This window comes from Diorhabda sublineata, chromosome X (assembly GCF_026230105.1).
Source record: "Diorhabda sublineata isolate icDioSubl1.1 chromosome X, icDioSubl1.1, whole genome shotgun sequence".
Lineage (NCBI taxonomy): Eukaryota > Metazoa > Arthropoda > Insecta > Coleoptera > Chrysomelidae > Diorhabda > Diorhabda sublineata.
This window is the reverse complement of record NC_079485.1, coordinates 24994776-25017715: the sequence shown is the minus strand read 5'-3', so window position 1 is coordinate 25017715 and position 22940 is coordinate 24994776. Positions and strand designations below refer to the sequence as shown.

Here is a 22940-nt window from a genome sequence, read left to right as displayed (position 1 = left end):
TTTATCTTTTTTGTTTTGCCATTCGTTGATATGGATAGGCCCCATGGACTATTGGAAACTGAATTTTTCTCCTTGTACAGATAATATAATATTTTTAGTTTTGTTTTCATGTATTTATGTTAGTGTTGTTGAAGTATTATAGATATAATATGTATATTTTCAAAAATCACGAGAATAAGAACAAATATCGTGAGATTTCACTATAAATCGTGATCTCATAAGGCTGGTGTATCCCACAAATCACCTAAAATATGTGGTTTGTGGTTTAGCCTAACACAAGTAGTATACCATAAAACTAAATTAAAAAATGAGAATGTGCTAAGATTAGGCATTCATGAAATAATGGAGCCTTATTATTGACATTTTTTATATAATATTATTAGTATATTCCATATTATATAGACAATGTTACTGTAAACACTTAAGGAAACCAAATGTGGTCGGGTAGTATTAGATAGAGGGCAAAAAATTTTTAAAGAAGAAGAAAAAGAGAACATAACCATGTAAATAATGGTTTATTGAATCTTTAATTATATTTAATATTGTGATTGGTATAAGGTAAATACAATATGTATTCATTTTAATTTGAGAACAATTTTATTAGGACAGTATAAGAAGACATACTAAACCAATTCCCACTATAAGGACCAAAGTAAGTTTTTGATTGAAGAATGGTGTTTATATAAAGAATGTAATAAATTGCATAACAGTATTAGTTTCACGAGCTCTGCTTAATATTTCTAATTAAATGCCTACTCGATATAATTACATAGAATTTACTTGCTTATTCGCTATATAATTTGCATGTATATTATTAGGTCGCTATGGGTACATGGACATTAGAAGTTGCTAAAATGGCTCTATATGTTACATTTCCTGTGGCACTCTTCCATTATTTCAATCAACCGCAATATTTTGAAGAATGGGTGGTTAACACAAAACGAGAACTGTTTCCACCAGAAACTGAAGCAACAAAAAAATTTCAAGCAACACTTGAGGAGATTAAACGCAAACAAAATCTAATATCTGCAGAACAAATGGAGTCTGTAAATAAATAAAGTTTGTGATGTAACTTTATTGTCATCTTTGTTTAAAATATTGTTGATTTTTAGTATATTTGCAATTAATAAAGTGTTTTATGGATATCTTTTATTGATTTTTTGTCTCATCTTTGACCTTTCTCTATCTGTTTTAACTTTTACTTGAAACTCATATATATTAAAAACTTCAAAGTTCTTAGAATATGTGATACTCAAATGCTTCGAATAGAAACAATGTTTATAAGAATATATTTCATCTTCAGTCAAAATTCATTGTTTTTGGAATGGAAGAATTATGTGACACAGATATTTGAAAGCCATTTGGTGATTCTTCTTCTTATCATCCTAGAAGTTTTTCTGTTCCCAGATTTAACTTTATTTTATGAAGACTACTTGATTATCTAAACCTATATCAGATGGTGTGGATGTCTGTGTAGTGGTTGTGAATAGTTGGTAGATATTAGTTCTCTATCACCTTTGAGGAGTAATCCTGTTCCCATTTTCACTTTATTATTCAAAACATTGTCTTTAATTTAATAATGTATATATTTGTTCTTAGCATCGTCAATGTAAAATCAAATGAATCTAATACCCATTTGTAACTTATTGTTATGAGGATTTAAAATAAAACAATTATTTAAACCATCAACTGTTTATTTTTGGGGATTGAAGGAATTAAAAAAGGAATTTTATAAATATTTGAATGGATAAATTAAATAAAAAGCTACTGTAATTTTAATTACATCTAACAAGCTAACAATCACAGATCTTTGCAACATGGCCATTTTGCCAGTTTCTAGTTCATCTGTCCTAGCACCACACAAGTTAGTAACTATAACTATTCAAATTGTTATTGACTGTGCTGTAATACATTCTAGATCTCCATATATAATTTGTAGATTAATAATCATTACATTGACAAATTATATTTTATTTAAAAACAAGAAATAATATAATAAAGCTAGATAAACATTGTACAGTGCACATTAAGTTGTTCCCCTTTTCAATTTTTTAAACAGGAAGATAAACAATTGAAATTTGATAAGGAAGGATTTTTTATGTGTGCAAACATTGGTGTGTGTGTATAAGCTTTGTTTTTATACAAAATGTCGCACAATAATAAGAAATTGATAAGAAGCAGCAACATTAGTCACAAAAAGAAAATATAATTATTATGTTATGTTAAATAGGATTAAACCTACTATGTATTTAGGTTCACATATTTCCACGTATTTTTTAATAAGTAACTTCATATTTCTACTAATATACATTTCTTTGTAATATAAAGTACCATACTCGAAAGGTATTGACAGGCTTAAATAATTACATACTAAATGAATGTGGACAGGTTTCAAGAGAATAAGATTTTTTGAGTATTATTATCTTTTCAATAGATTACAATTTTTTTATAAAATGTCGGATGACCTACCACTAAGCTGCTCATATAGGTTATAATTATTAGTTACTACTTCAACACAAATCAATAAGAGGCCGCAATTGGTTATATTTTGGTGAATACTTTGGAATTAATTTTTATTTTCGAATAATAATTCACTAAACTGAAAAAAGTAACTGTTTATACAAGTCTCATTTAATTACACATTTACTTCAAAAAAATACCTATTGATGGTTAGTCCAGTGCTGAGATTGATAAATATCTATAAAAATTCTAGTTTTGAAACTTTTCAAAAAATAAGGCGAAGAAACTATTTAATATTTAAAATTTTTCTATTCAATTCGATGTGTTTTAGTTGACTATTCTGATATATTTAAGCTTTCCAATTAGTGTGATTCAATAGGGCCGGATTAAGCTAGTGGCTTGGGGGGGGGGCTATAGCCCCGGGCCCCATCATTTGGAAATCATTCTGTATTTTTTGATGTGTTGATACCACAAATCTAACGTATTGATATTATTTTGTGAATTTTTCCGGGGTTTCGAATTCCTTAAGGGTGCCCCGTCATTATTTTAGCCCCGGGCCTTATAAATCTTAATCCGGCCCTGGATTCAATCATATTCAAACAAGCCTTGAACGATTGCAATTAGGCTTCTAATCGTTTAGTATTTTACATCTCTTTGGAATATGTCTAAAAAACTTTTCTATATAGCGAGTCTAGATTTCTACTTCAAGAAAATCAATTAATCAACATTTTTGATTGCATTCATATTACAATTATAAAACGATACTCGCACAAAAATATAAAAAATCATTAGCACATCTACTGAAAAGATATTACCACAACACGTACTTCAAAAGTTATTAAGCAATATTACTTCAAAGCTTATTTTAACTGTTCACGCATAAAATCTTATGATTAGATTACAGTATTTCCCTTTTCGAGATTTTAAATAGAAAGTAGTATCCTGACTTATCTCAATCAACAGTCCTCAATTTTTATTCCCGCATTTGTTTTTTCAGTCGCCAAGAAACTATGTATTTATTAGGCCAGTGACTGCGAACCCATGACCCACCCAGGCTTTTTAAATATTCCACATTTTGATTTTTAAAAATTTATTTTTTATGTCAAAAAAGAATAAATACTCAAAAAACTGAAAAACTAAAATTTTTATATTTACAATCGAATTTATGAAAGAAAATTTTTCAACTGGACATTGTCTAGCTGATTTTTTATTTCTTCTGTTACTACTGTACCTGCGCAACTTGACGCATGCATATTCGTTGCATCGCAGGGTGGGGGGATGTACCAGTGCTAGACTAACAAATCATACTTTTGTTAAAGTATTATATGTAATATGTACATTAAGTAAGTTAATAAAAAAATCTCAAATTATTGCATTCTAAATATAAATACTTTTAATTGTAGCCCTGTACTATGACGGCATCTAAAAAATTAAAAACCTTATCAAACTGAATGGTTTGATAACTATGGTGTGATTGAAAGAAATAGAATGATTATATGTGTAATTTGTAATGAAAAAAAAAATAACTTCCAAGTATATATAATGTAAAAAGACACTTTGAGAAGTTTTATTCTAATCTCGGCGTGTCAACAGATGAAGAAAGAAAAACCTATTTGTTGCACAAAATAACATTACAGCTTCTAGTTTGCAAGTTGCGTATTGCATTGCTCGTCACGGGAAACGTCTTTCAGAAAGAGAATTTTTACGAAAAAAGCGTTTTTGGAATGTAATGCTACTTTGTTTGCTGATTTAAAAGAAAAAAACTTGATTACAAAGCGTATAAATGAGTTACTTATAAGTCGCAACACATTAAAGATCGAGTAATAGAATTAGAAAATATTTTTTCGCAAATACATAGTGACTTAAATTATGAAGAAATGTATTCAATTGCTTTAGAAGCCAGTAATGATATGAATGGTTATGCAAAATTAGCAATTTTTGTTCGGTATAAGTCAGGAAATATAATGAAAGAAGAGTTAATTAATAAAACAAGTAACGTTGAAAGGGAAGTGTATCGGTCTTGATATTTTTAAAGAAATTGACGCTGTATTTAAAGAAATGGATATTGACCTAGAGAAAGTAGTTTCTGTAATAACAGACGGTGCACCTTATATGATAGGAAAAACATTGTATTTATTTAGTATTTTAAGCTAAAAATTTCACATTTTCTTATTAAATTTCATTGTATAATACACCAAGTATAAGTTTTATGTGCGAAGCATGGTTTAAAAACATTTTCCGATGTAATATTAATTGTAATAAAAGTTATCAACATAAACTTAGGAGCTCTTAATAAACAACAATTGACACAATTCTTAGAAGAAATTGAATACCAGTATTCAGGGATTTTAACATACAACAACGTGTGATGGCTTAATTTCGATCAAGTCCTTAATCGCTTTGTAACATTATTAGTGGATATTAATATTTTGTTAATTGAAAAAGAGAACATGAATTTCCCAATATACAATGGTTAAATGATTCAATGTTTTTATGCGATATCACTCGGCATTTTAATGAACTGAATAAAAAAGTTCAAGGGCATGGACTGATTGTTTTAATTATGTTTGAAAATATTTATGACGAAACTTGATATCTCTACCAAAGATTTTTGGAAACACGGTTGACATTCAAGAAAATGCAATAAAAAATATTATTTAATGATTATGTAGGAAATAAAACACCATTTGAGGAGATATTCAATCAATTTAAAAAATTTTATTTTACATCCACACAGAATAGAACTTTAAACAATGGAGTTAGTTGAATTTCAAAACAGCGTAGTGTGGAAAACAAAATTTGAAGACTTCATTATGGAAGAGAAGGAAAAATGTCTGAAAGTAGTGTAAATAATAATGACTCCACAGTAAAAATTCAAAATATTATATTGAACGTATGAGATTTGTTACCAAATAATTTTGTATCAATGAAAAAAATTTCGAATGCTCTTTTAACGATGTTTTTGTCCACATATTCGTGTTGAAAATTGTTTTCGTCAAAGAACTTTATGAAATCTTTAAACAGATATAGACTTGATACTCAAGTTTAGTTTAAGGTTTATTTTAATTTTGGCTGCATAAACCATGCTATAGTGACCCACAGGCTAGATCTAAAAAATATTGATCAAAATTTCACCCACTTCTTCAAAAGGTTCGCCATCACTGGATTATGCCTTAACATTGTTTTAAATCCCGAAAGTTAGTGACAGCAGATAAAGCGGAATATAATACTTATGGAAATATTAACAAAATACCGTGGGTGACATAAGGGAGAACTACCACAATGTTCAACTAAACATTAACTATATACGTTTTGAAGCAATTGCAATTAAAACCTATGACTGTGACACAAACACATGCTGATGGATGCACACATAGGGGATATACTGACAGGTTTTTCACTAGAAGAGTAAGTTATAACACTCAACTTTCAATAACAATCATAATTCTAAATCCAGATCCATATATCCATACATATAGACTTTGATGTACGATTAACAGTGTATCCATAAAACGATTTAGGTACAATTTTTACAGTGGAACATGTAGAAGATAATTTCTTTGAAAATATTCTAGTGTTGACGTTACCTAGACATTTTTCAATATAATTGAAATTTTCTAACTATGGAGGTAACAATAGCCCCTTTAGAATGGGAATGTTGAAAACTATTTAAATTGTCGCATACTGTGATTAATATCCAATTAATCAAAAATAACTGAAAACAATACCACAAAATGGTATTGTAGTGAGAACGCTTTTTATATATTTTGGTTGATTTCATCAATAAATTACTTGAAAATTGGATTCACTTCATCGGAAATTCGGGAATTATTTATTATCCCAAACCAACCAAAATAATTCTATCGACATAATAAATTGATATTTTTTTATTAAAAATGAATATAATTCATTGAATCTCTGAGAATATTTTATGCAAAAATTCAAGTAAATATTATAAAAATTTTGAAGTATTTCCTTTGAAAAAATTGAGGATATTAGCTGTTCCATATTGCAGATCACAAACAAATTGCATTTTACGTACAATCAGAAAACAGCAATATTAATCTGAAGTTATTTTTATGTCCCCCTTCTTTATGAATCCAAATTCTATAAAAAATTGAATTTCTTACAAGGGCCAAAACAAAAAACTAATTTTTTATAAACAAAATTGTTCCAAATAATGATAGTATTCCTATTTTTAGGTTCATGTACAGTGCAATACTTTGAAGTAACTGCCATTTTTCAAAACTATTAGTTAAAAACTTCAAATTAGCTTGTACTTAAGTTGAAAAAGTCATTTTGAGAAAAACGCGTAGGAAAAACAACGGATATTCTGGCAATGGTCTACAATAAAATGACTGCTCCATAGAAAATGGTAGCTGGGTCAACAATCCTCCGCCCTACTGGTCAGGATCAGATTTTTATCTCCTACCTACCAAGGGCATCCCGTCCAATCCACTACATGTGAGAAAATGTAAGATGGGATGTGATTGTAACGAGTCTTTAAGCCATGTATTACAAAAATTGTCCTGCATCACATTAGTAACGACCAGCTCGTTACGCATACGCGAAAGATTGCCGAGAAAAAAGGAAGGGCAGTAGAAGTTGAACCTGAAGGAAAGCTACTCACTTTAATGGTTCTTACAACAGACCGAGTCGTAATTTCAATTTCAAATTTTGGAAATATATTTTTCAATAGTTTTACTAACAATTTAAAAATTCAAACAAATATCTTTGAACCGTCTAACCCTATTTCTCCCCTTGATATAGTATATTTGTAGCTCAAGATACTTCGGAAGTACATGTGTTCAAAAAAGGTATTAATAGTAAACCGTTTTTTAAATTTTCAAATGCTTATATTTTTCTGATGACATCCGAATACATGAATACCAGCTAACCGAGAGACCTCATGATGCCTTCACGATTTTACATATATAACCTACATTTGTTTACTTTTACGCTCAAAAAATTGTCACAAATTTGGAAAGTGTTTGTTTGGATCGCCGGAAGAACACCTTTTCATGTGCAACTGCTAGGCTAGGTTGTAACCACATTCAAAAACCGCGATAGGACGGAATATGACACTTAATCTCAGAGTTTGCATTACATTATGTCAAAACATGTTTCATGTTCTGAATTAAAGAAAAAGAGGTCTCGTTGACCCAATTTTGCCAACATCTGTATCAGTCCAGGCTTTTAACGAAAAAAATTCGCTTTTTGTTACAAGTAATTTTGTATGATTGAAGAAAATTGAAAGTTCGGCTAAACCTACTAAATATTAGTCAGAGTCATTTTCTTGTACTATTTAATGAAAATAACGAGTTTTTAATACGGCAATCAATCTAATTCAAAGAAATTATCTTATTCTTAAACATACATATGATAGAAATAGCAAATGTCGGTTTAGCGGATTTAATGTGTCCATGCAAGTTATTTTCATGTCACTCAGTTGCTCCAAAATGACAAGAAAACGTATTTAAATGTTTAGAGAATAAAGCTTGTATATTAGAACAGTAAGATTCTAAATAAACTACAATACATTTGCTGGCGAATAGTGCACTGAGGGGGACGTAGTAATCATAAATTTTTGAATTACTTTAGGCATAGAAAGGTCGTCAGAAAGCTATTTTAATATGGAATAAAAAAATTCTTGTCATTTGGTTATAGATGGGAAGATCAACCTGAAAAACTTCATTTCCAATATATTTAATAATAGACAATATGTATAGGGCATTATTTATTGTTTTATCTGCATTATGTCAAAATCTAATGCTTTCCATCGGAGGTTTCCTTGAGGTATTTTTTTGGATTGAATACTTAATCTTACTTAGAATTAATAATATTGCTTCTAATAGAAAAAATTTTAAGAATCTTTGTTTTTTGAAGTTTTTCATATCAATCTTCACATAAATCACCAATGCAATCCTTTCATTTTCATAAATCAACAGCTATGATCAAAACATTTTACGAATTTTACTAAATTTTTTGCTTTTAAAAATGCTGATTTCTGTAAGTTGGAACTTAAAAAAACTCAATACAACAAAATCTAGCAATAAAATATTTATTAAGTTACATATATTTATTAATATTAACCGAAAGAGATTTATCACAACCAACTCTGATATTTGCCAGAATATTCTGAAAAAAACACTTGAAATTCATAAACGACACCATGACAAAACAAACACAAGATAAAGCCACAGCAAATAAAAACAAGAGCATTTAGCCAGTTTATATGCATAGTACTAATGTATTATATAAACTATTTTACAGACTACTATATATAGAGAGGCCAATCACAATTTGGTAATACACAAATTTAAAAGGCGATTACTAGAAAATTGTTCACACTCAGGAATTCATAAAATTATTAAAAGGTTTTCAAAAAATACAGTTCAACATAACTTGACATTCTATATGATTAAGAATTTTTAAATTTAATTAGGGTTTAAAAAAATCTTGCACTTTTAGTAGAGATTGGACTTTACTTGAATATCACTTTCAAATTTGAAAATAAATAATGTATATATATATATATATATATATATATATATATATATATATATATATATATATATATGAAGAAATCAGCAAAAAGCTAGTTTTCTCGATTTAGTTTTCTTGTGCGGTTTTGTCATAATACGTTAATATAAATTTTTATTCGTGTTAACTGCTGTATCATTACATAGTCTTCTACTTTTTAATGTTACCTGGAGCTTTTTTTAACTTTTTAACTGAACTTTTGTTATATTTACGTGAAGAAAACTAAAACCAAATCGTATATGAAAATAAAAACATCTTTTTTGTGGAATCTAGTTTGATATGAAAATAATTGAAGAATAAATAACTATAATAAATTTACTCGAGGAAAATATAATACCAAAAAATTAAGGAACAAATTTTTTCAACTATCATTTAAATTGAATAATGGAAGTATAAACATATAAATAAAAAATGCAGAAGAAAATTCAACAATGATACTGCTTTTGCTATGTGGAACATTCGGAACTAGTAAATACTCAATAGTTAAAGAAACAGGTGAAAACTCCTCGATATATTCGAAAAATTTTATAAAGGATGTAAATAAATTCAATAATAAACATAAAAAACTTAGTCATAAAAAACAAGTGAGAATTCCTCGTATACATAACTGATGTAAATAATAATCATGAGAAAAATTTTGAAAACATTTGAATTACAATAAAACGTTAAGTAACTTATAATATTGGTTTTAACAGCAATAACTGTAAGAAATAATAATACAGAAAAGCTGTAAAATACCAAACAAATTAAAAAAAAGTGAAAACTCTTCAAACTATCAAAGGAATTATGTAACAGATATAAATATCTTCAATAATAGAAGAAAGAAATAGAACAAAGAATATAGGAAATTCTAATAAGCGTTAAATGAATAATAATTCTTTTAGCAACATGTGCTATAAGGAAAACTGGGAAAAACTAATGTACTAAGTAATTGAAAACAATTTATCTTCATTAAAGAAATTAACAAAAATTCAGAGAAAATTGAATAGGGAGGGAGGATAATATAATAGACCCCACATTCAAAAAATTAGTTATAGTTTGCAATCGAAATCAGTAACATCAAATAAGGAAATCTGTCATAATCCGACATAAATTAATGTTAATCCATATTACATTAAAAGAATAAAAATGTTATATATCAGCTACAATTTGACATTTTGATGTAAATATTAATTTTTATTGACTAGAAATCATATCAATAGTCTTCAATTTAACTTGTCTTTTTAAATGTTCAGATACTTATTACCAATGAAATCAGAAAAAGGGGTTTGCTTCACTCTATAAAACCAACACAAAATAACTCAATTTCCACCCGCCTCATAAGAAATATTGGATCGCCCTGTTTGTATAATATATGTATATATTCTTGTTAACAGTCAGTCTGTAAATAATCCATACAAATTATGTCAGTATTTGAAAAATGATTTTTATTTTCCAAAGAGCTCAACGGTATCTTGTATACCTTTATTTAATTATCCTGCATATTTTTTTCTTTAATGTTCATATCAATTCTTGTGATTGATATCAATTTAAAGTACATGTGTAGTTTAAAAAATACACTAGACGGAATACAAAGAAGGCGAAACGTAAAAAGAAAATGTGTTTTTGAGTCGTATAGGGGATAAAACTTCTATGTGGTGAAATAGTGTGGGTTAAAAGAATGAGATGGAATCCTATATGTAAAAGGAAACGTAAAATAACCATAACATTTATGGAAAAAAACGTAGATGTGAAATTTGAAGATAGTTGGGAGATGAAAGACGTTACCAACTGTAGAAACCCTACAACTGCCTTTATGAATTTAACAAGACTGTTAAATTCAAGACTAGTGCAATGAAATACAATGCGTCAAAATGTCAAAGTATTACTGTTTGTTGAGGTATCATTTCATATAATATTGGTGTTTTTGAATTTACCTTTCATATTTGATTTAAAAAAAACTCCATACTTTGTATGTTCGGGCTTCACATATTTCAAAGAAAAAGTAAGGAAGTTAATTAGATGGAACCAATGCGTTTCTTTAAATATAAGAAAAGCAATTGGAAAATTTCTAATGAAAAATTTTAGAGAACTTTTTTTTGATCGTTTTGAGAACCAGTTTTGGACAGGAGTTGAATCATCAGCATAAATGATATAAACTGACCCTCAATAGACGATTTTATATAAATGAGGAAGTTCTTAATTTAATGAATGAAAAAATAACGGCATTTTGACTCTGTTATAAATTAATGAAAATTACTGGCATTTTTTGCAATTTAAATATATACATAAAATATCAAAAATTTTCAATTACAAATCAATAACTTAAGTATTACCAATACACAAAAATTTCAGTATGCTTAATTCAATAATGCTATTTTGTACTAATACCTTCAGTTTATTATAGTTTCAGTGTATTCACTGTGCTTTTGTGAATTGGTTAGCATTTATTGAAAAAAAACTTACAAGGTTGTATTGATGTGTACAAATTTCGTATAGTAGTTAAAAAATATTGAACAAACTGTTTATTACCAATACACCAACAATTGGTTCTCCAAGGGCAATTGAAGTGTTTGTTTAGTTGTAGTAAAAGTATGGTCGGTATGAAATAACCATTTCAAAAAATCCGACAAGATAAAAAGCTGTACGGATGGGTGAAAATATGCCATTAAACAAAATTTGGTACAGGGGTAAGTAATTTCATGTCTTTGAAAATGGAAACTAGGATAATCAAAATTGACATAAGTAAGAAAGGCTTAGATGAATGGAAGAATAGATTTTTGAGAACATATTATTGATTCTTTGGTCTGAATTTAAGAGTGAGTTTTTTTGTAAAACATTTGCAGTACTGTGCGCACTAGCAAAACCTAAAGCTTTATCATCTTACCTTTACCATTGATAAAAAATGTGAGACTATTATTTTCCTTTATATGTCGACGATTGATAATTGATAACAAAATTTAATGATGTTGAGTTGATGGTATAGTATATGATAAAGGTAGTGAAGATGAACAAAAAAAAAATGAAGATAGTTATAAAACGAAAAAATATTATAAAAGTAATAAGAAAATAATTGGAAACATTGAGAAGACGACTAAAATTCAATTTAAAATAAAAAATTATCCACGTTGAGAAAATTTTTGCCAATATGTATATGTAAAGGCAAGGCTTTAAAAAAACAAATGGAAATAAACGCACACGAATTTTGTACAAAACCAGTAAAGGGTTGATTATAGACAGAAAAATTGTTTCGGCTATTTTTTCAATTCATTGTTTCAATATATATTCGAAGTTTTTTACTAGTTACCACAACTTTTTTGTCTTTTACAAGTCTTACATGGTTTTCTTATTAGAACTAAGGTTTCAATAAAAAACAAATATTCAATTCCTTTCACCCACTAAAAATTTTTTATAAAATAACTGAACTAACACATATTATACAATGAACAAGGTACATTCTGTTTAAAACGCTTGACAAAAAGTCCACAAATGAGCACCAAAATATATTTTATATACTTTGCATTTCAGTTTGCATTGAACAGCTAGAATATATAAACACGCACCCAAAACCGAAACGGGAACAAATAAAATTACAAAGCAATGCAATGAAAAGTCATTGTTGCTCACACTCTGTTGAGAAACTGGTTTGGAAATATCAACTAACAATATATACATTAATTATTCTACAAATAATTCGATAATAGCATATATCTCGACATATATTGTTCTGCTTCAGAATTCAGGAAAAACCTAAAAATAAAATCTATTAATGTAATCAAAATATCTTGGCATTCTAACTATATGTAAAGACTAATCTAAAAAGAATTCGAAATCTGAAAAATCTGAATCCTCTGAATCTGTAAAAAAAGAAACTAGATCCTCCAAATCATCTGCCAGAGATTGCCATGGAAAATCTCGTTCGTCGAGAAAATCCCATAGCATCACCTGCTGCAAAAATAAGCACATTTTAAATGCAAATAACAAAAAAATCTGAAATTCAGACGTGAAATCAAATAATAATTTAAAAACGATTTTACCTGAAGGACATCCATATCAGTGTCAGCATTTCTAGCACGCCTTTGTCTTGGTGGTGGCCCAACATCACATTTTCTGCCATCGGGGAAGGCGTGAAGGTAGAAACATTTGTTTCCAAATGGACAATTGCCTTGTCCCTTTTTAAAGTATTTGCAGTCTTTTTTTGCTAATGCCTTTTTATAATCTTCAATTAATTTATCTTTGTCTTCCTTGGTATCAACCCAATACATACTTGGACAGACAAAATCTGAAGTGACTCTACACTCAGGACAAGCTCTACAAAGTAATAGTGGTCAATTAGATACAGTGAAGACAATCAACGCAAATCTATCTAAACCGAGAGCCAGATACTCAAGTTTATACTATATCTAAATAAACAAAATATTTTTTTTATAAAACTGACGTTAAAAGTGACATTTTTAATTCTAACACTAGTGTTAAAATACCTTTATAAAAAATAAGATTTTTGAGAATTATTCACTTATTCTTCATTTAAAGTGAAATATGTAAGAACAAGGTTAATTAGTGGAGCATTAATTAGAAAATTTAGCACATTCTTTTATTTACTAAGTTTTAATAATATAATTCTCTTATTTGTATATATGTAGTAATACTTAGCAATAGTTGCTTATGCAGTGTTTCTATATGAAAATGACACTAGTGCTGTTTATCGCTATTTGAAGATGTTGCAACTGCTGATGCAATAAAAAGATCATCATGTAAATGAAATAGGAATAATGCTGCCAGCAATTTTATTCTTATTTACAATGGAGTCTCCTCAATGTACCCCTCAGTGACCATTGAGGACCTTGAGAAAGTAAAACGCTAACGATCTTCGATAGCAGTGTTCTATCCAACTGGTGCATTTATTGTTAACGTACTTTAAAAAAAATAGTCGACGAGAAATGCTAAGACAGTGTAATGCAGCATAATTGCGGTAATAACTGACGTAGTTTGATGGGATACGAAAACTGCGCTGGACTTTGGTTAAGTTATGTATTAGCAAAAATTTTTCCAATTCTTCTATTTCATCTAACTTCACACTGCATAACTCTTCACGGCGACATGCATCAAATATACCAACAATTATATATCACTTTCATCTTCAAATAATTGGTATCAGCAGCTTCATTTAAAAATTTGATTCCTTTGGATAGTTCCCCACATTTTGTGTCTACAGAAATGCAAGTGATTTGTGATCTTTGCTGCTTCTACATTATTTTAAATCAGCAAACTGGCTTTTATCATGGGATGGTTGGACCACATTGTTGAAGATTTCCACACCATCGATTTTTCCTCAAAAAAAGCCAAGAATACAGTTTCACTAAACTTTTATTCAGCTCGGTTTACACCATTGCATGAGTCTACTGTATGCAAAATCATTCATTCTCTGACTTTATTAAAAATTATTAAAAACAATGGATAAAAATAACATCTACTAATTTCGTTATTAGGTAATTCTTTTACCTAAATATCAAATTTTGTATTTTTCAGTTGATTGATTTTAGAAAGATCAAATGAAATATCACATCAATGGCTCCTAACTATTTTAATTAGTGTAAAAATGTTTTCTTGTAAGAAGAGTTTTATAAAAAATTATGTGATATATGTTAAAAGTGATTTTAATTTGTTCCTGGAGTTAAAAAACTCACTACGCTCGTGTTTTAATTATCTCCATTCACAAAATAAAATCTTACACCTTGTATCATAAACAATTCAACCCCACATTACAGTGAAATAATTTCAATGTGCCATTTCAGTTATCTCATAAAAATATGATTTTTGACAATCTGCTAGAAAAATGGATCTATTTTTTAATGAAAATAATTTGAATGTTTATTGAACAATCAATTTTCTACTATATAAATATATATATTATATAAGCATATCAAAAAAATCAAAATTCTATATCATTCAATCTAAACGTACAAATAATTATACCAAATGACAAATTTGATTATTAAATTACCTGATTATTTTATTTTCGAATTGACGAGCTTGTCTCCATTTTCGAATACAACTTAAGCAGAAACAGTGGTTACAGTTTGGCAGAATACCAAATCTTTGTTCTCCATTTGTTTTTTCCATAATAACTTCAAAGCATACACCACATGTTTTTTCTTGAGACCTTGCAACAGCAAAGGATAATTCCATGTTTCTTTCGTGTTGCTTTAAACATTCCTTAAAGAGAAGTATTCATAAGATAAAAATCAGTTTTTAACATAATGTAATGAAAAATATACCAACAATTTTCAATGTTATGGAAGCAGATAAATTACCAAAGAATGTTATGTTATATTATGTAGAAAACAGAACTTACTTGTCGATGCCTTTTCCGCTGTTCTTCATTATAAGGATGTAAAATAAGTCTTTCACACATATCACACATTTCCCCATGGATGTAGTTACAAACAGTCAAATTTTTACACAAGCCATCTTTGCTGAGATAAGGACACAGCTTTTTATTTGCATTATTTTCGGCAACTGATTCAGAACTGAGAGCTTCTGCATAACTTTTTGGTTTTGAACTTTTTGGCACAAATTCGGGGGCATTAACCCAAGAATCGTAAATATCAGTTAATGGCGGGGAAGCACAAGCACCTTCCTCTACTTTATCTCCATCAGGTTGAGGTTTATTGTCTTTATCTTTAATGCTAGATATAAATAATGTAATCAATACTTTTGTAAAGATGTAGAAAACTAATGCTAGTCTTTCATTTAATATATATGTGAATAATTACGAATTTTGTTGATAATATTAATTTGCAACAAGTATAGTGTTAACCACCTCTATACATTTGAAGGTAAATAAGTCTTTAAAGACTATAACTTTGTTATCAAAACATACATCACACATAGTAGTTTTATGGTAGAAGTGTGTTAAAGATGCTAACAAGGTTTTGTAGATGTACATAATTAATTTATTGGCAAGAGGAGCAGACACTGGACATTAGAAATATATTAGCTATAAAACATACATGCAATAAGGGATATTATATATCTCAAGTACTATTTGATGGTATACTTTATTCTTTTCAAATGAAGTAATACAGTAAAATTATCAAAATACCAAGCTTTAATATAGTTTACAAATTTGAAATAAAACTTTAATAAGAATAAATCTCTTCATCCTTAATTGAACTTTATATATATTATAGAATAAAACAATTAATTTGGTCAATGAAAATTTGATGCAAAAATTTAGTATAATGGCTTACTACCTCATTTAATCTGTGAATAGCAATAAATGGGAACTGAACCAGGTTTACATAATTTTACAAAGAATTTGAACATTTTTCAATACAGTTAGTGAACTTTCAGAAAATCTTACCAGGGTATAATTCTTTCTTTGTTTTGCAAATCTCTGCTATTATTTATGGAATTCTTATTTGTTACGGTTTCTGACTGGGATGTAGATGGCATGCAGTGAGCACTAAAAATTAATAGTACACTTTATTAATTACCAATAAAAAAACTTATGTTTATAATACAAATACAGATTTCAAATAGTTTCATTTTCAACAATAAAATTTGTGTGAGCAAAAGTTAATAACAGACAAATAGTTGATCACAACTTACTTTGCTCTTGGTGCTCTACTTGATCTTTCTATTCCTTTTTGTACACTAGGTATTTCATTAGTCATTTCATGACGATAACGACAATTCTCTTGATGGACACAATTACCTCTCAAAAAGAATCGACATATTCTGTGGTGTACTCTAATATGTCCCACAAAATATTCATTGCCTGGTGTGTAATGAATCTGTTCTACTTCAAATTGTCCTTTATGTGGATATGAACACTGATCACCATAAGGGCAATAGCTGCTGTTGAAATAGCTAAAGCAAAAGAACAAGTTAGTAAATTTTCACTTAAACTTTAAGGTACATTATTGAAATTTTAGCAAATTTATCAAAGCACACCTAAAACTCTTATTTATATCAAATGTATTTAACATTCAAGTATTTATAAATAATTTCATAAAAAAATATCAAATTAGAGACATCTCATAGCATAAATCACGTGAAAAGATTTATGATCAAAATTCAGCATTAAAAGCTCTCACAAGCTAATGTATTATTTAGTTAAATATTCTTGTTATAGAGTTCACATTTGATGTAGTATGGAAACTCTTTCATAGTTTGTACATGGAATCGAATGCTTATCATATCCAAAATCAGTAAAATGAAAAGAAATTGGTATCATTTGTGAAGAATATTAACATAAATGACAACTGGTCCCACCTGGATTAAAGAAATTTAAATAGAATATATACCTAAAAAATGTGTGGTTGAATACTCAATTGACATAATTTTTTGGACTAAAGTTAGAGGTGAGAAATGTGTAAAAACTAATATTTTAAACTATATATATAAATATATATAAATATAAGAACTGTATACCACATAAAACATGTATTAATGATGGAGAGTTCTTAAGAAACAAGTAAACAAATTAATTTAGAGAAGCAGCTTACAGATCTATTTTCTGAAAACCTTAGAAGTTTCAAACTAACATCTAATCACAATATTATCTTGTAAAAATGTCACAACGGATATCACTGACATATTTTTGCACTAATATACTGCAAATATTATATGTATGATAATCTTGAGAGCAGAGTATGTAGGAGACTCTGCATCTTTAACACCGAATCATAAATATTATTATATATTGTAAGCTATTTTCAATAAACTGTTTATTTAAATGTAGATTTATTAATTTAAGTATAAATATTGTACTTACTGAATGCAGAATTTGTCGAAAATATCATATACCTCCGCCATGTTGACAGATTGGAAATGTAACTAATTTGCTTTTTTGGTTAAAAAATACTTATGGCATTTCACTTATATTTTCACACATCCAAAAATATTCTAAGTTCTCCTAATCATTCAAACTTGTGATGGAATAAACGATTCGAAGCGGTTTAAATAAATACTTCGTTCAACATAAATTCAGTTTAAAATGACTATTCCATTTCGCCCATATCGAACTCCCAATTCTGAAATGACATCCCGCGCAACGACGCCAACAATGAAATAAAAAGTATAGACAGGGATTGTTTTAAATGGGTAGAAAGAAGAAGAGAGCAATCATAGAGACAGAGTATATGAGTAATTTATGTTTTTTGGGATATTAATAATTTGACTATTAGTTTATTATATGTCACTATGAAAAGTATCAAACAATGATATAATTAAAAGCTTAATATACCCGAAATTTAAGAGGAATTGACTTGAGCGTTGATAAACACCTATGCTAATTATCATTTGAAGTCACTGAAAGATATGGTATAATTGTGTTCAGGAAACTGTTATCCAGACATTTATATTATGGCGTATTTACTTAATGAAAAAATTTTAATATATTCATTAAACAAGTATTATTACATAGTAAAACTCAAAAACAGAAAAGGCGTTGATCTATAAAATAGAAAATTGTATATGAGAATTTGAATGTAATATTTAATTTAAAATTAGTTGCATGTCTTTACTTTTATTCTCTCTATGAATTCATTGAATTTTGACAAGATGACAATTACATAGCCTTGCAGCACTAAAAAAAGTTATGCTCGAATAAATTATAATGTATATAACAAACTAAGTTTATGAGAAATTTTTTTTAATATTATTACAAATATTGTATTATTGAATTGATAGCTCTTTATTTATTAATTGGTTGGTGGCTCCACCTTTGTAACAGTGTATAAACTTGACGTTGGAAAAATACGTCAACTCCTTGCCAATGAGGTCGGTAACCCTTTCATTATTCAGTTCTCTGAATGTAACATCATCTGGTGGTACAAATAGAAACTAATCCATTAGTTTGCATTCAGTGTCGGCATATCGGCAGTGAAAATATAGCTGCATCGATGTAATTTAGGAATATATAAATTGTTAGAGAACAGACACTCCCAAATGAATATTGAAAAGAAATAAAATATCTGCTGGAAATAAGTTGGTAAATAGAGTGAAGTTCATAGATGAGAAACTCGGAATGATGGCAAGGCACAAAGAAATCACGTTAGTAACTTTTCTCATAAAAGGTTTCAAAATGGAGTAGATATTCATTTGTTGTTGTTCTAATAAGACAACGTGTGTGTTTGTTTATAAGACTGCTGATAAAAAGTTGAGTACTTTTATTTATAAGACGTCCAATAGGTGAAGTATCTTTATAATTTGACGACAGTGTTATTGATGGTTTTGCAGTAAACATTTACTCAGCTATTTGGATGCTGGATCTATGTATGACCTTTGTGTATTTTCATTCACTCTTCACTTTAAGGTAAGAAAGCCATAAATATTTTTTGTTATTAATTTTGCATGTTAGTAATGCACGACAAACATTTTTAGATTATTAGGATTTGTGTTATTAATACAACTTTACATTAGGTAATTGAAATGTGAAGATTTATTGTTTACATAATATTTTATATTTTTATTGATTTGAATTATTAATATAGTATAAAATGAGAATACTTTATAAAAAATTTGAAGGGTTGAAAAATTTATACAAAAAAGTAACTATAAAATGAAATTAAGTCAGCTCAAGACCTTTTGATATGTCTATGTTTCAAAATCGTCTTGATTTTAGGTTTCTTCTGATTTTTTGATTTTTTGAAAGACATAAAAATTTGATGTTTCGACTATTTTCAGTCTTTTTCAAAATATGATTTGAGACTGACAATTTGTGTATTTATATTTATCAATAGATCACCTACATCATGAATATCAAAATAAACAGAAAATCAAAATAGAAATCTGTTTTAACAAGAAAAATTAATTTTTCCTTAGTTTTTAAATCTCAAAAATATGTAGCAGCCATCAATCAAATCATTTGTAGTTGTATTAAAATTTACAAAATAGAGCTATAAATTTTACTTGCATTATTTAGGTTTTTTTGTCATTTACAGCTTTTTCGTTTTTATGAATGTAATGCTGTCTAGATAGAGCAGATATCTCAGTATTTAGAGAACAGAATAAAAGATCATCAATATGATAAAAAAAAATAAAACTGAATTAACAAACCACGAAATATCAAAAAAAAATACAAATTCAAATATAAGGATTCAAAAATTATTGAAACCAAATCAAATACACAAAAAAAGAATTTTTAGAAATGGTTCACATTCATAAGAATGAAAAAGCTGTGAATGATAAAAAAGACCTAAATAATTAAAGTAAAATTTATAGCTCTATTTTGTAAATTTTAATACAACTACAAATAATTTGATTGATAGAATGTTTATTAGTGTCTATTCTTCTATACTAAAAATTTATCATAAAAAATTGCCCATGAAGAAAAAGTTCATTCATGAATTCAAATGCTTAAGGAGCTATTTAATTACTGAATAATTTGAATGAGGTACCTTTCCTGTTAGATTTTATTGACAATTATAATTCCAGATACACCTAGTCATTGCTAAATAGTTTTTTGACAGAGGCTATTCATCTTTCTTATATCTCATTATATTTTTCCTACTTCTAAGTTCCATTTCACTTTATACTATTTGTTTTACATCTCTACTCTTCTTGTTGCCTACAGTAAGTTCAACTAATAATACATATGAATGTATCCACAATTACATAATTCCTATTGAACCCAACTTAGATGATAATTTAATAATTATAACTCCTTTACATTTTGGAATTTCATGTTAAAGAATATCTATTTTGATTTTCTGAATATCTGTAAACGAATTATTGTTTTATTCATTACTGAAATTGAATTTTTCTCCTTGTAGAATCTACTCAGTTTTATTTAGCTATATGATAATAATACTTACCTTTAAACAATTATAAATATCAATTCTTTAGTAGCAAATATCTAATTATAATTTCTAATATTCAATTACAATATATTTTAGGTCCTATTAATTATATTGACATATTTTCTTTTCATTGTATGATTATGCAAATGAAAAAACAACTTTTGAATTTCAATGAGAATATATAAATTGAGTAGAATGTACTGTTGGATGTCTGGGACACTGGTTTTACTATCTTTTACTATCCCCTGTTGAGGTTTTGTCCAGTGATAATTCCTCTTTAACCATTTGTATCTGGGATAACCTCCAAGGACTAAAAGAGGATGTAACATATTTTCATAGTTATGTAACTGTTTATGGTATTTCCTGTTTTATTCTTGTATGATTTTGTTCATACAAGACTTTTAGATCTTCATGTAGTTGAGTTTGATGCATACTTCCATGCATCAGCTATATTCCAAAATATATTGGAATACTTTTGTGGATAATGGTTTAATTGGTTTAGACCACTTTCCTGAACTCGTTCGTAGTTTTATTATAGAAAAATAGCTCATATTCATAATTTAGTTGATTATCATATTTCTTGCTGTTGAGAAATAGCTAAGCAACATTTATCATCATCATTGTACTGTTTCATCTCTAGGATTATTGCTAGCCTTTGGAGTGCCTATATATCCCTTTATTGGGGTGGATAACTCCCTTGGTTTTTTTGTAATAGTTTTTTGTTTGTGCTAGCTTCGTTTGTTAGCTTTCTGCATTCTTTTCTATTTTTGCATTGAGCTTGCCAGTCTACTATTTCTAGGATTCTGATATCTTCTTCAATTTGATTTTTCCAGGTATCTCTTGTTCTGCCACTTGGCCATAGAGTTATCCATTGTGTTCTCTTCCTCACCATTTCTGTAGGTTTCCTTCTCATGATGTGTCCTGTCCAATTTAGTCTTTGTGCTTTTACATACTTTATTATATTTTCTCGTCCCAGTTCTTCTTTTATTTCTTTATTTATCTTCTCTCTCCATCTTCTGTAATATGTGTTCTGAGTATAGTTCTCAGTATTTTTCTCTTGATTATCTTCAGGTCTTCTTCTTTTATATATTTTTATTTTGTTCTTTTTTACCAATATTCTTGCTTTTGAGTAACTTTTTATTTTTTCCAAATGTTCGATACCTTTTTTGTATACAGATTGGATACAGTTTCAAATACATATTTCTGTGTCTTTAGGTGGTCTATTCCTCTTTCGTCTTGTTTTGCTGTCTTCATGTATTTGGTTTTTTCTTTGTTTATTTCTAGACCACCTTTTCCTGTTTTTGTTTCCAGTTTGTTGAATGCCTTTATTAGTTCTTCTCTTGTATTAGCCAAGTTTGTTACATCGTCTGCGTATGCTACTGCTTGTATTTGGTTTGTAATAATATTTTCATTATTTAATTTTGTTTTTCTCATTATGTTCTCGAAAATCATATTTATTAGGATTGGAGATATCATCACTTTGTTTGACTCCTTTGTTTATTTTTATTTCTTCTGTTAGTGTTTCCAGATATCTTACTTAGTCTTTTGTGTTTTGTTATATAATTTTTATTTATATCTTTAATTTTATGGCTATCTTTAGTGTTTCTAAATCATCTATCATTTTTTGACTATTTATTGAGTCAAAGGCGCTTTTAAAATCTATAAAGATTATTGTATTCCCATGTTCTTTGTATTATTTGGTCTATCGTGTGGATTGCATTGATTGTGGTGGTCTGAACTCATTTTGGTAGTCCGCCAGTATGCTATCTGTGTATGATTTTAGTTTGTTGAACTAAGCAACACAATGTATTGAAAAAAGTCGTCTAATTTAAAAACTTCTTGATTTTTTTCATTCCCTAAATACTAGACTGTTTACTTTAGGTTTTTTTCTTCAAAATTAATTTTCTTATAGACTGTTAGGTAAATTTTATTTTAATAATAATTTGATAAGATTAAAAACACTAAGTATATTGAAATCTTCAAGTACTGTTTAGAAGAGAGACCTCTTCAGTGCATGAAGAGCAATGATTCTATCATATTTTTTAATATAAACACTTCCAATCTCTTAAAAATTTACTTATTAGCTTTGACAATTATCACAATATTCCACTTTTGTAGTTCTTAGAAGACATTAATTGTTAGTATAAT

At 28.1% G+C, this 22940-nt stretch overlaps 3 protein-coding genes across 4 annotated transcripts in view; 2 read left to right on the top strand and 1 right to left on the bottom strand.

Moving 5' to 3' along the window:
- Positions 1–473: 473 nt before the first annotated feature.
- LOC130451140 (protein PET100 homolog, mitochondrial) lies at positions 474–1652 on the top strand. The gene is made up of 2 exons (XM_056789958.1): positions 474–652; positions 819–1652. The coding sequence occupies exon 2, from the start codon at positions 825–827 to the stop codon at positions 1056–1058; it is 234 nt and encodes a 77-aa protein (XP_056645936.1). The 5' UTR covers positions 474–652; positions 819–824; the 3' UTR covers positions 1059–1652.
- A 24-nt stretch (positions 1653–1676) lies between these two features.
- Positions 1677–18048, bottom strand: LOC130451138 (probable E3 ubiquitin-protein ligase makorin-1). 2 transcript variants are annotated; one of them, XM_056789956.1, is made up of 7 exons: positions 17765–18048; positions 16597–16857; positions 16349–16450; positions 15338–15671; positions 14987–15198; positions 13020–13293; positions 1677–12930 (listed from the first exon to the last, which is right to left on the bottom strand). In XM_056789956.1, exons 1-7 carry the CDS (start codon positions 17803–17805, stop codon positions 12793–12795), a joined length of 1362 nt encoding a protein of 453 aa, XP_056645934.1. In that variant the 5' UTR covers positions 17806–18048; the 3' UTR covers positions 1677–12792. The 2 variants fall into 2 exon arrangements, with proteins under 2 accessions (XP_056645934.1, XP_056645935.1); XM_056789957.1 differs by having other exon boundaries at positions 1677–12927.
- Positions 18049–18844: 796 nt separating this feature from the next.
- LOC130450716 (plexin-B) overlaps positions 18845–22940 on the top strand; it is a 165501-nt gene continuing 161405 nt past the window's right edge. The window contains exon 1 of the mRNA XM_056789299.1: positions 18845–19306. The gene's annotated coding sequence lies outside the window, so the exon portion shown is untranslated. The remainder of the gene's footprint in view (positions 19307–22940) is intronic.

What these genes read in the sequence shown, in the direction of transcription:
- LOC130451140 (XM_056789958.1), top strand. Translation starts at nt 825, where the DNA reads ATGGGTACATGGACATTAGAAGTTGCTAAAATGGCTCTATATGTTACA.
- LOC130451138 (XM_056789956.1), bottom strand. Translation starts at nt 17,805, where the DNA reads ATGGCGGAGGTATATGATATTTTCGACAAATTCTGCATTCA. An exon ending in TTCGACAAATTCTGCATTCA is followed by an intron (nt 16,858 to 17,764) that starts GTAAGTACAATA and finishes CTTTTGCTTTAG; the next exon opens with CTATTTCAACAGCAGCTATT. An exon ending in AGTAGAGCACCAAGAGCAAA is followed by an intron (nt 16,451 to 16,596) that starts GTAAGTTGTGAT and finishes ATTAATTTTTAG; the next exon opens with TGCTCACTGCATGCCATCTA.